We start from the raw sequence: 14,295 nt of genomic DNA on the forward strand, positions 1-14,295 counted from the left end.
TATCATCCATTATTTATTTTTCGTTCCCAAATGATCTACATATTTTGCTTGTTTTTCGCGTAGGAGCGATTGTTGCTGTCGGTGCTGCCTCAACACGTCGCTATGGAAATGAAGAACGACATTATCTCGCCGGTCGAGGGGCAATTTCACAAGATATATATCCAGAAGCACGAACAAGTCAGGTAAGTTCACCTTATATAGACAGCGTACTCCCTAATGAACCATATTCACTACTACATACAACTAATTAGCTTTCGCTCGCCAATTTACTGGCACTATCTCATCTTGAATGAGACACGGCTTTGGACAGCCTCCAAATTGATCCAGAAACTACTATCCCCGATTCAATGCCTCTTGTAGGCCTGATCATATATCAACACACGTGTAATTAAAATGTCAACGTCAATCAATAAGAATTATATGGAATTACACGAATTTTAATCATGTTCCCTATCATCAAGTTGGGTTATTAACAAGTATGCAAATATATTATCTGCTAATCAAGCCTTTCAACGGTCCATTTGAACATTTTCCAAATCTAGACTGCCAAAGCATCGCTTTCGTCCATTACCAAGAGAATCAATATTTCAGAAGTAAAAAGGTCAAGCGTTCTCCAGAATGATTGAGAATAATGACGTTCCCTTATCGATTGCCTTCGTCGTTAGTTCTGTGTAACAGAAGTAAATGCAATGCATAAAAGAACAATTCTAAAATCAAACCGTAATTTCGGACCGATACGTGGAAATTAAATCAAATTCGTTCTGCTTTAAGAATGTTAACATATTTATTTTCACGAAACCGACTGATTATTGAAAATCTATTCACTTATTCACATACTATACATTTTTGTCAACACATTAAGGCATTGTGTGAAGTGTATTCGTTAATGCACTGATTTATTCCGACATTTTAGGGTGAGTGAGGTCGTGATCTTTATTTATTCATTTGTGTTTACATGATTTATTCGGTTTTACCATCGCACAACGCAAAACAGAAGATTGCCCATAAACCATTGTTTGTTTATTTACACGCAGGAGGTCCTAGTATTATGGGCGTGAATAAGTAAATACGAAAAGCGTATAATTTACTTATGATAAGAAACGTATAAATAAAGAAAATTATTGTGATTTCATGCTCGTTTCCACGGCATAATGGGTCGTTTCTCCACAGTTTTTTGATGTCATATTTCCTGTTTAACATGTGACGTTCAGTTAAAAAGTTCTCCTCAACATGCCCGCACTAATTGTTAACGTTGGGTAGGTATCGAGCGTTGCCACGGTAAGCGGTCGGCGCATTAAGATTAACCGCCTTATCGTACACTAATTACTTACTGTAACCGTTTATGATTACGTATGGCGACTATGTGCGATACGTACGGCTGCATCTAGTCAAATATTTAGTTCGTCTCCAATTATACCTTCATTGGTCATTATTTTTGTTGTTTACTTATTGTATGTTACATATATTACGTAGGTATAAATGCACTATTTCTTGAGGTAAATAAGTAATTTTCTATCTCTAAGAGCTTTATATTTGTTACAAACACCAATTTTCCTATTACGTACATTACCGGTTGACTAATATCGTAAGTAGACTTATTGACGTTTGAAATAAAATAATAATAACATTACTGAGAAGTAAATAATGAAATAAACGCTTTGAAAATGAAGTAATAAGAAGTGAGTTGGAATGTTTTATAATAAACTTTTTGAACGTCACAATTTTTTCTTACGTTCTTGACAAACAGCCCAATAAAAATATTTATGTTCGCACCCCATAACTTTGCATAAAGAGGTCAGATTTAACGTAATTCAGTATTTTCTCAGCAATATTTTCGCGAGCACTGCTGCATACATATCATTTTTCTGAAGTGAGTATTCATACAGGAGTCCGGGACGGACTTTTATGCGAAAACCAATAACCGTTCAATATAAAATGGAGTATTTGAACATCTTTCTCAATGCGATGCTCGAATTTATTAACTTATTATCATTTCCTGTGTTATATCTCGATGTTCGTGCTCGCAGGTCAGCGCTGTTTTATCAATTTCACAAGAAACACTAAAGAGATGATTATAAGTTATTGTGCTTAGAAACAAAACATGTATAATTAGCGTGAGAAATATACTTTAAGTATCCATTATCTGTAACAATTAAAACAACACCAGCTATTCAGTTATTAGTAAAGCTGTAACTAGGTATAATAAGATAATAAATTATGATTTTTCACATGATCGATATTCTTCTAAACAGCTTATCAATCGATATTCAAAGAAAAGTTCGCGTTATTACGTGCGTACAACAAACACGTCTTATAACAAGTGTACAGACTGTTACACAACTTGTTACATGTTGTCTAGTCGTTTAGCTGTTGATATAAATATTTATAAGGCAAGATAAAGCAAAACTCTAGGAAAATTCTCTTAGGCAACAACACAATAAGCGAGGCACACGTTGCCAAGAAAGTTACGATACTTAAAGAGTGGCCGTTGGTTGATTACCTCGGATGTAATGGTTATTATATAGCCGATAATAACAATATACGTCCATACGCTTATTAGCCCAAGTGTTTCGTATGCTTTATACTTAGTTTGTTAATTTCTAAAGGCATCGCTTTTACAATCGGAATCTTTAAAAATGAAACATACATTTTGTTCCGATTTTTTTAAACGATATTTAAATTTGAGATCTTCTCACTAGATTTAAATCTAAACAATTCTGTTTGTTACCTGTACCAATGTAAGACTAACAAACAACGGATTTAATTTTAACTGGCTAAATATAATATCAATGGAACACACTTTAGAAGCTCTTAGAGGATTGACGTCATTGTATTTACATTTAACAGATACAAGGTAGTATAAATTATGTTCCACCCTTTATCACCCAATGTTTACCGAGCTGTCTTATTATTTATTATCAGAAGTAAATGTACCAAAATCGCGAACGTATATTAATAACCAGTAAATGCTACTAGACACAGATCTCCATCAACATGTTTCATTATCACATATATTATTTCGACACTATGATCTTCCGTCCGATTTATTATTTGGACAACCAACTTCCTTACCCCGTTGACACGAAAAGTGTGGGAGTTTCAAAGAATTGCGATTTGTATGCATCATATTTATGTGTGATCATGAAGACATGCATGAAACTGAATAATAATGTTTACCACAAAGATTTAATTTCTTGAAATATGAGATGACGTATTTTGTCATTTTAAATTCCGCCGTGTTGAAGTATTAATAACAATGTAATACACAGAATAAGAAGCTCGGTATAAGTAGCCAGTAAATAAGCAAATTGCTGTGAATCTAACTTGAAGAAGTGTACTCTACAAAAAATAAACAAGATCATAACTTTTGCATTGCAGCTCTTTTGATAAAGTTTGAAAAGAAAGTTAGCAGACGTCATTGTTACACCGTATATTTTCACTTGTTTAATTGTAATGTAAATTCTCATGTTATATGAATATTGTTCTTTTGTATGAGAGCAGTTTCTGGGCGGTGCAGACTCACGGCTAGTGAGCCGACGACGTCGGGTGAATCATTGTGCTCATTTAGCCTCTGGCTGTTTGTTCATGTTTATTACATTGTGTTTGCGTAGTCTTATTTCCAGGACGAATCATCGAGTTTACTCTTCTCGCGGTGATCTTACCTGTACATGCTTATACCACAGGTGTATGAATTTACACTCGACAATTCCATTGTTTTATTATAAAACCAGTTTCCAAGAAATGATTTCATCTCACGTTTCTACATATTGTTTTCAAAAAGTAATTTTGTATTGTATTATTCTTGATTATTTAGAAAGGTCTACTTTTATTTAACTTATGTCACAAGTAGAAGCGAAGTAACAAATTGCTTCCTGATTACATTTTACATGCCATTGGCTTCTTGAATAAACATTATTCGCCGATGAAGTTACGAAACGCGATCTTTATTTTTTCGGCATTCTTTCAGTCGTCTGTTTTTATGAGGCCTGTTTGTTTTACGCCGGTATTGTGTAATTTTGTTCTTTTGATGATCGTCAAATTGTAACCGTCGGAAAATTGTAGCGGGTTTAACATTTAAGTACCAGTATCTATCACAAAGCGATTTGTCTGAAGCTATTTCTCGAGTAAAGGAAAAGCTAAGGATATCCAATACAATACTGTCAATAAAAGCGATGAACGGTTAACGGTGAATTCGATTTCCTTTCTTTTCTCGCACACGTCTGTCAAAGAGGTCTGCTCCGTTAATTTGACGCCTCTGCAGCTCAAGTGCAACGATCCTTTGTTTAGCGTCTTAAGCGCCTGTTTCTTCTCACTGCCAAGAATTTTACAGATGCTTTGATACTTAACACCGAGCTACAAGACTTAAATCGCTTTGTTTCCTTGCGATATGTGCAGCGCCAACCTTCTAGCGCCTGACGCCTGAATGTTCGCTGTACTGAAAATTAATCTCAACTGAATGACGTATTGCAAAGATTTCTCAGCTTTTGTTATGAATTGTTCAAACGACGCGACGGCTCCCTCAAGATTTAATACACCGTTTTTGTTGTGAATCTCATTTGTTCTTTGATTGTTGTAAATATGCAGATAACTATGCGTAGGCAATTAGACAAAACACGACCATATTTACAGAGCATTGTCTATATCTTTTAAAAAAGTGGATAAATGTGGAGATCCTAATTTACGTTTTGCTTTTAATGTTATCAGCTTGTCAGATTTTTCTGATGTTAATGTCTGCTATTCCCCATACGATAATAACTGGTGGTAAAGAAATAGAAGGTTATAATTTTAAGTAACGTACTATATTTTTGTAAGGACTACTTCGTTACATATGCTCTACATACTTGAAAAAGCTTATGTCCGAATAATAGTAGGTACATAAGCAAAATGGTAATTTTTTACTCACTCATTTTTATTCTGTCTTCATCTCAGAGATGTTAGTGAATTTTTAACTATCCCGCATTATATCTATGTTAATGTTGAACTCGGTGAATATTTGAAACAACTTTTGAGCTTGCAAGCAGTTCGCCGTAGCATCATGTATTATGTAAGCGTAGAGGTTCAGTGGAAACAACTTGTGTTATGAACGTGAAAATCATCAATCATGTAAATATTGGTGAAACAGGAATTACCAACTATAACAGGAAATGTTTCATTGAAGTTTAGAATAGCGGCGGCGCTCATACCTATTTATTGACTCTACTTGTCATTCCTTGGCTTCCCTCCAAACACTCAAACACAAGTATTATAAAAAATATTTTAATGAATCGTCTTTTAACTATTTATGTTGATCGTCTGGAGATTTTCGACACTCAATTTAAGGCCTCATCGTTTGCCCGTTCACAGCGAATAAACAGCACGTAAACCTAATGGATAATTGATTTATTATTAGTTTGATTTTCTTTCTGCATATTTATTTTGTTACGTAAATATATAATTTTGCTAACTTGAATTGACTTCTAACGAATTCTGAAGTAAAATTAAATTCGATTAAGATTTTTTAGATTAAAGTAGATTTGCGACTCCTATTTGTTTGTGTGGTAGTTATACTAAATACAGCCATGTTAATGGTTGTCTGTGTCCTGAACTTATTTATGTATTCTGGTGGTGCGCTCAATGAATCATCTGGATGAGTTAATGCATCTCCTAAACACGATCATACTGCTTTCAAATTGATATATTGCTGCAATAGATACCCATTTGTATGACTCGCGCTGCATCTAGGGGCACGGAAGTGCCCCCGCAAGTCGAGCAAAAAAAAAGCGGCACGGCCGTAACATCCTTTTCTCGAAGCAATTCGGGCTATTTTTGACACCCCTATAATTTCGTTGTGGATAAAACAAAAAGCCTGGATTTTCAGCAACTAATTAGTCATTGTATAAACACGGTATATTTAAAATTTCAGTCAATTTGAACCAGTAGTTTAAGAATGACAACTTGTTAAAATTTTGAATTTTGTCACTCACTGATTCACTGACTCACTGACTCACCGATCATCAAAAGTCTAAGGTACTTCTAGCAGACTTAGAAGCTTAAAATTTAGAATACAAATAGGGTTTAGTGTCTTAATCATGGGAAAATTTTAATATTTTCTAATTTCGGTCCAGTTTTCTAAATACACCAACTGCAACAATAACTTTGCAATTCCATATAAATGTATAAGATTACAAGGTTACATTTGCAGGTAATAAATTATTATTACTGTAGAAAATAAAATAAACAGGTGTAAATAGGTAACTACTATATGAGGCATAACGGGAGGGGGTAAAGGGTTGGTAAGGGTGTTTAGCCCATGAAACTGAACAACATTCCCATAATAAAATATGTTGACTTATGAAAAAAAAAACGTCTTTCCATACAAATTTGACTTATGTTCGCTCTACAAAAAGAAGTGAGATGCCATCAAAAACATTCTGTAAAAACCTCAAGTCTCGCCGTAAAAAGTTGTGAGATCTATATAATACCAAGTCGATTAATCTATTTAGTCTCTACTGAAAGGACCTTCTGTCTTAAGTTATTACGTATGTTATTATCATGCCAATTTTAAAAAAATACCTTTATAACAAATAGATCGACTTGGTCATCGCAAGAAAACACAAATTCGCTTTTATTAACATTTCAGGAGCATTAACTTCTTGTCGTGCTGTGTAGTGTGATACATACTAATAATCAAATCATGCGATGGCCAGGTCGGTCTATTTGTTTTAGAGGTATTTTTTTGAAATTGGCAAATCGACTTGGTATTATATAGATCTCACAACTTTTTACGGCGAGACTTGAGGTTTTTACAGAATGTTTTTGATGGCATATTATTTACCTGTTCTTATTTGAAAGAGACGCCACATATATTTAAAGATTATTGAATGTATTGTTATTTTATCATCTTTCACCTTTACTCGTACTTTATGGACTTTATTCCTGTTCGAATTAACTTGGTTAAGTATTTACTCAGAATAAGTCGCTTACGTTAATTGGTAACTGCACCTGGCCTAAAGCCGTTTGTCATTCCGTGGCTCAGGAGTAAGGCCATTAATTATGCACCCAAACTAGACAGGTATCAGTTTGCTTACAAAGGAGAAGCCCTCCAATGCCCAATAGGCTTGTCCAATCGATATGTACGACTACGAGTATGACGCGACAGACGTTTTGTGTTTATCGAATTATACAGAGTGTTCTAATCCATCATCTATTTTTGCCAACCAACAAAGCTCCACCCTTTGTCTTGTACAATGTTTCTTTATGTATTGCTTTTGTTTTAAATCAAGATAATTATTCATTCGCTACAGTCAGTGGTGGAGAGCTCAAAATTTATTGACTTCTGAGTTATGTTTTATGATGTTTGTTGTTTTGCGATAACGGCTCATTTTCTTATTTAATCTATTCATGTCTGAAGCAGTCTTGTTATTCAAAAGATAAATAAACAAAACATGACATACTTTTACAAATTCTGCTGAACTAATCCCACGCAAACATAAACTATTTACCGAATGGAAGCACATATAACAAATCAATAGCCACATAGTTTGCTATTCAAATTGCATTTGTAGTCTATTTGTATAGAGGCGAAGGTTAAAAACTGTTTGTTGTTTATGATTAATGAGCTTTACAAATTAGATAAGCTTTTACGTATTTCAGCGCTCAACTTGAAACTATCAAAATATTTACATCAATTAAAATGCAATCAACGTTCTGTTGATATTACATTTCATTGAATAAATGTGGGATTGGCAGGGGACGTTTTCATTTGGTGTGCGGTTTTTATACATCGATGGCCAGTAGGTACCAATCCTCTATTTGTTTCCAAAATTTATTCAGTACGACTGCGTTGGCTTTGCATTGCATAATGTGCAAATAAGCTTTGTAGGTGGATGATCCTGAATACGTTTCAATGGCATGAATTAATTTGCTACCCTATTCTAATAAGATTGTTTGTTTATAGACTTGTGCTTGTCAATCTCATCCATATAGACTGACTGATATGCTATGTGAATATATATGAAATGTATTGGACTACGTGAAAGATAGCTTATGTAAAACTTATGTTCCATATAAAAATTGCCGATAACGGAGTCGCTTGAAGCTTGAAAAGCTTGGCTTCGATCGGTATAACGACAGCTTGTTAGTATTCCCTAGGTTTATTTTCTAAGAAATATGCAGTCTAACAGTCTATAGTTTCTCCACTATAGTGATATATACTTATATGCAGGTAAGTCTAACAGACTATAGTGTGTCTCTATAGTGATATGTACTTCTAGTTATGTCATAATCCCTAGAAGCATTACGTACACATACACAGAGACTTAACTCGAAGCCTGAACATAATTTTCCTATTCGCTTCAAAGAGCCTATTGAATTTTGCACGCGCAAGTCGTTCCTTTGTCGGAATTTACAGAATGTAAGACATTTATTGCGGGACAACTTAACATCGAAATTTCTTTTAGGTACTTTGTTAATTCATGTGTGTATTTCAATATATGAAAGTGAATAGAATTCGCTTGTTAGTTTGGAGTACTTAGAGCATAAATTAAGAAACTTAACATTGATCAATTTATTGTAAACATAAACAGTTTTTTTCATAATACATTTCATTAATATATTGAGCTTGTAATGGAGCTGAACAGAATATAAAACACAAATCACATGCTCTTAACCTCCACAATAAGGTAATTTGTAAGGTTACATTTGAACACTAGTCATTTTCTCAGTAGGGCAGGCCGTCTCAAATACACATCAATACAGTCTCATTATAATGCATTAACTTTCATGCCACGTATTAGTTCGATTGCGCAACGTATCCAAAGCTGGTGACGTCACGTAGGCAGGAAGTCTATTACCGCACCGCACCGCACTTGATCCTTTTAAGCTAAACGGATATTTCGTTGATGGGATTGTCTGTCTGTCTGCCATCAAGCCGACTATTAAAAATTACTGTTGTTACGTTCATGCTATTTCCCCCTAAAACTTCTTTTTGTACGCAAAATGTCATTACGCTTTGAGTAATAGCCTTCTGATGTCTTTTGTTTTCCATTTAGCTGTGTAGACTCGCCTAGGAACGCTACGTTTCATGCTGAATTTATTTGACGTTTGCGTGTTTCTAAGCAGTTCTTTGAGTCTGACTTCCCATACAGAAACATACATTTCTGTACTTGTTCATGTGGAAAAAGTTACCTGAAAAAGAAAAAAAGATCCTTTTATTTCCCAGCCCATAGTAATGGAATAAAATATGTTTCCCTCATATTTCCACGTAATGTGGGATCGTATTTATAAATTCTTACTAAAATCCGTTTTCATTTATTTTAAGCGAAATGTGTTATGAATATGAAAGAGATGTGTTGATGCGTTACTCGTGTTTCACATCAGATCACATCTTTTCTCTGTCGCGTTTCGATTTTCAATATGGATTATGGTTAAACATTTACTTTTATTATGATATGTTTTTCCCGGGATTATGTTTTGTTGAGTATTTTTGTGTTAGGATTTTTTGATCAGCTGTTCACAAGTTAAGTAAAGTAGGAAAATATTTTAAACCTGAATGAGTATTAAAGTTCGGCGTTTAAAACCGTGCGCGCTGAATATCTGCACGTGAGTTCGCTAATGAAAACTGTATTGGCCTAATCATTTGAAGGGTACAATGTGTTTTCGATCACAAACAAAAACATGTTGTCCAATTTACGTCACTATTAAGGCGACTTGGCGAGAGCCCATCGAAAAACACTCTGGATTGCATAATGTATCGTGTGCGCATGCTGCAATCGGAAATCCATTGTGATCTCAATGAGCTCAGCGCTATTTGTCAACTGTCATGTTTACCTCCAAAAAAGTTTCACGCTATTTTGAGATTCGACTTTGTCTCGTCAGTTTTGTGCCAGTCTGTCGGATTTCATATCTCTAGTTGCTTTTACGGGTGACGGGCACGTAAACATCCGAATAACCAGTTGCTTCGATGATTTATTCGTTCTTGCCAGCCTGCCTATCTTTTGATAGTTACAATGTGTGTATTACAGACAACTACGCATTTGATTATGAAATAATAATGTGCTCTAGTCGTTAAAACGGGCACAACGATATGATGGATCAGTATTTTGGTCGCTAACTTTGATTGAAGTCACATGCTGAAGTACCTACTCACTATAAAGAAAACTTTATAACCGTCGCATGTTCCCCAGTTGTAAACCTTCATCTAAGAAATAAAAAGTGCTTTTATGTCAGATGAAATTCATAATAGTGTAATCAAAAAGAGTATAAATAAAATGTCGGTGCTCTATTGTTAGTACATTGTCAAGCTACAATCAAGGAAGGGCAAAAGAAAAGATTATTTGCCACTTTTTGTCATGTCTGAGGCAGACAGCTCATTATCGGCGTCTTCTGGGTAGATACTTCACCAGGTAAACAAGGCCGCAGGTTCAAAATTGTTGCGGTCTTATTTATTTGTGTGAACAAAGCGCCATTAATACAGTAATATTGAATGAAAACATGAAAGGAATAATGGTGTATAGTGTGTACGATACTCGTACTTAGAATATACACACATAAAAGCCATTATAGGGGCAATTTACACGCGACTATTTCCGATAATGGGAATTTGTTTAACATGGTATAAATACGTACGAGTTGTATGGGATACACTGAACATTCACGCAAGTGTTATGGGTGGTAGCTAGGGAATGAATGTGGACAAAGCGGAATTATGAGATTAAAATGATACGATATTCCTAGTAGACCAAAGTTATTGCAGAACTATTCTAAACGAAGAAAAATAAAAAATGAAACTAAAACTAATTACTCAAACTTTGTACACGAGCAGGAAAGTTGACAATTAGATTAAAACGGCAACATGCTCTCGAGAGACCGTGTATAAGGTTTTCATTAAAACTAATTCAGCAAAGTTCTTAGTTGTATCTCCTCGGTCGAGCTAAGGCTTCGGCAAAAAAATGAACATGTCGTTTATTTCGCAGGCGACAGGAGCACATACTGAAAATTGGAAAATAAATTGAAGTGTGACGTAACGACCACGATATTTTACAACTATTCGTTTAAAATAGTATATCTAAAAGAACTTCTATTAGTGTATGCCATAGGGACGAGTCATTATCGTAAGTTGCCATCGGAACAAGGGACAAATTGTACGTGGAAGAATAATTACGGGCGAAAATAATTTTTAATTAATTAATTGCTTCGGGCGTGAGGTGATATTACCCAGAGATTTCAAGCCTTTTAAAAGACCGATAACGCATAATAAATGTATAACGTTTGCTTCAAATTAATTTAATAGAAACTCCATCGTCAAATGAGCTATTATTAGGTGTTATAAGTAGGTATATATATAATGTTTTCTGTTACTGAAAGACGATTTCCTGCTTTTATCGACTGTCGACCACGGGCTAATCTTCGACAAATTGTGAAAGAAAACAGACCGATGCCTCTAGCGGAGACCGTATAAACTATTTCTAAAGTATATTTTTAATGTCAAACAAAATTATCTTTCAGCTTATGTCTAGTGAAATCCAGATTCCTATTAAAATCGTTTACATGAAATTCAATGGCATTTGTTTGTTGCAGTATCCTGTTTGCCGATATAGTGGGCTTCACGGTGCTCGCATCGCAGTGCAGTGCGCAAGAACTTGTGCGGTTACTCAACGAACTATTCGGTCGATTTGATCAACTGGCCAATGTAAGTACCACTTTCAACAACAAACTTTACAAGAGGGTTCAAGATAATCTCTTGTTTACGCACACAGCTTTGCTTGAGGAACAACAGGGTTGTTTCAGAAGCAAAAGCCTATAAAAGTTAAGATAAGGCAAGGATAAAGCTTTACAGGAAAATCGCGTGAAAATGACACTACAGTGATTCCTCCTTTCATCTGATCTATCAATAACTATATTGTAGATGTTATTTATTATTTGTTTATGTTTGTTCAACTTGCTAATAATATTAGTTTATTATCAGTCCACAGTTGTACATAGATAAGAGTACATAGATAAGATTAGCACTAGGCATAGCTTGTTTCCTGGTTTAAGATTTAAGGCGATTATGCTATAGAATACTAGTAGGAAGAACATAATCAATACTTCATAAAATTTCCCGATTACAAACTTCAATTTGTGAGAGATTATATTTTTTGTACTTTTTTAGAAAGTGTTATTTGTATGTTTGTTGTATAGGACAACCACTGTCTCCGTATCAAGATCTTAGGCGACTGCTACTACTGCGTGTCCGGGCTGCCCGAGCCGCGCTCAGACCACGCTCGCTGCACCGTCGAGATGGGACTCGACATGATCGATGCCATTGCGTGAGTTGCTTTATCTATATCTTACACTTCTTTGTTATTCTTTAAATAGCTAACTACTGCTTTAAGTACATTCTATCTATTTTAAACAAAAGACACAAAGTTCAAAACGAACCAAAACAACAAAATTAAACCTTATACCTACCTGCTTGGTCTGTATGAGAACCCAATCTACGTCAATAATGATTTTTTATATTTAAGATTTATGTTACATGGCGAGATAAGTTTATGTGGTGGAATTTTAGTTAACTTAAGAGTAGTTTGCAACTCTAATATTGAGTTATATTAGGTTCTTGTATCGAAAATTAAAATTGACGAAACGACGTGTTGGCATCGAAAGTTCACATTTGCGCGCTTGTTCATTTTGGTAGTTTTATTCACGTTGGTGGGATTATACCAACGACATGACCATCAACTACAATACTTATATCTTGAGCGTCTTGGCTGTGAATCGCACTGCAACAAATTATAATTTTATGACCATACTTTTAACGCCTCTAAAAGTCGCAAGTAATGATAAATTATTCACTCATTTAATAGCATATACTTTGTATCACAATGTGTAAACACAAACGTCGTTATTAATTAGTAAAGCCTCTAGAGTGTTACACTTAATTAGCTAAAAATCTCCTAAATTATAGTAGTGAACTAGTCGTAAATAGCCATAAGCGAACAACTCACGCCTCCGAAACAAACACGGCGCTACCTTGACTTGCCAATTTATATCGGCCGTAGAACAATAAAATTTAATTGTTCATTTCAGTCGAGGCGCGAGGTAGCAAGCTTACTGTCCATCAAATTTAAACACTCCACTTCAAATATGTTTTATTACTAAAGTGTGTAGTTAAGTGATTTATTACTTAGCCAAGCGTTCACTCTCCAAATTACTTAAGTTGACCTTTTGCTAATAAAGCTACAAAGTCTACTGTTAATTATCTTAATTAAGAATTATAAGGAGAGGTTTCTCATCTATTTGTATAACATTTATTTTTAATGAATAAACCTAGGCCAGTGTGGCACGCGCCGTAGTACGAGGGCGAACTCAACGGAGCATGTCGCGATATGCGCTTATCTGCGCATTGGCTCATCAAAGGAGAGCAGCTAAATATACTCTTTGTGATCATGGCCCCGGCCTCGTTGACATCCTGGGTGGCCCTCCCTCATCGTTTGAAGGTCACCATTTCGCACTACGCGTGGAATGTTGCAATTTTATAGCGCATTCTTTGATATTAATAAATGTAAGATGTCCGTCGAGGCAACTTTTTGTGGTGGACTACGACGTATGATACCAAAATAATCCTGATACACAAACAAAATACTTGACGTCTACGTGGTCGTCTGCTTCCAGACATTTCACGCTCGTAATAACGGTGTTGAGTGTTGTATAAGTAGACCGCGGACCTAAAATAAGTGGCAGGGAATCAACACTCGCGGCCGTGACCACAGGCCGCAAACCTCAAGCACAGACAGAGACACACAGTTACATATCTGTATTCAACGCAGATTGTGTTTCAGACACGCGTCACGTTTTGTTCCTGTCATCTGTACCTTCGTTATTGAAAGGACACATCCGCCTAAGCTCACACCGCACGAATAACTTTATACTTAAACATCTGTGTCATAAATGGAAATCGTATCCACTTGTATCCTGTTTACAATTATTTACTTCGAAGCGCGTGTGGGTTTCAGGAATAAAATACGTGCCTGTTGTATAAATTATGAAGAAACATTGTATGTTGTTCCGTCGGATAGTTGCGTCTATCTTTTAATTTGAAATGTTTTTACATGAAATCGTAACGAGTTAGGTTCAGAGTCCGTGTTCGCACGACTAGCCCGTCGAATCTGTAACAACTTAGACAGTACAGAGTCACGTAGAAAACTTGTCAAGCGGAACGTGAATATCTCTTATGATCGAATACCAAATCGAAGGACAAGCTCTTTCAACTGTAAACGTAAACGTTTCGTATTTACTTTTTATCTTTCTTAGTAACTATACATACTATAAAACATT

At 35.3% G+C, this 14,295-nt stretch overlaps 1 protein-coding gene across 5 annotated transcripts in view; it reads left to right on the forward strand.

The window, feature by feature from the left end:
• Positions 1–14,295, forward strand: part of rut (adenylate cyclase rutabaga) — a 66,713-nt gene that overhangs the window by 33,224 nt on the left and 19,194 nt on the right. For all 5 annotated transcript variants that reach the window (XM_076113567.1, XM_076113568.1, XM_076113569.1 and 2 more), the window contains exons 5-7: positions 64–182; positions 11,557–11,668; positions 12,160–12,287. In XM_076113567.1, coding sequence (XP_075969682.1) covers positions 64–182; positions 11,557–11,668; positions 12,160–12,287 — 359 coding nt within the window. The remainder of the gene's footprint in view (positions 1–63; positions 183–11,556; positions 11,669–12,159; positions 12,288–14,295) is intronic.

The sequence above is a fragment of the Anticarsia gemmatalis genome, chromosome 4 (assembly GCF_050436995.1).
Source record: "Anticarsia gemmatalis isolate Benzon Research Colony breed Stoneville strain chromosome 4, ilAntGemm2 primary, whole genome shotgun sequence".
In the NCBI taxonomy this organism is placed as follows: domain Eukaryota; kingdom Metazoa; phylum Arthropoda; class Insecta; order Lepidoptera; family Erebidae; genus Anticarsia; species Anticarsia gemmatalis.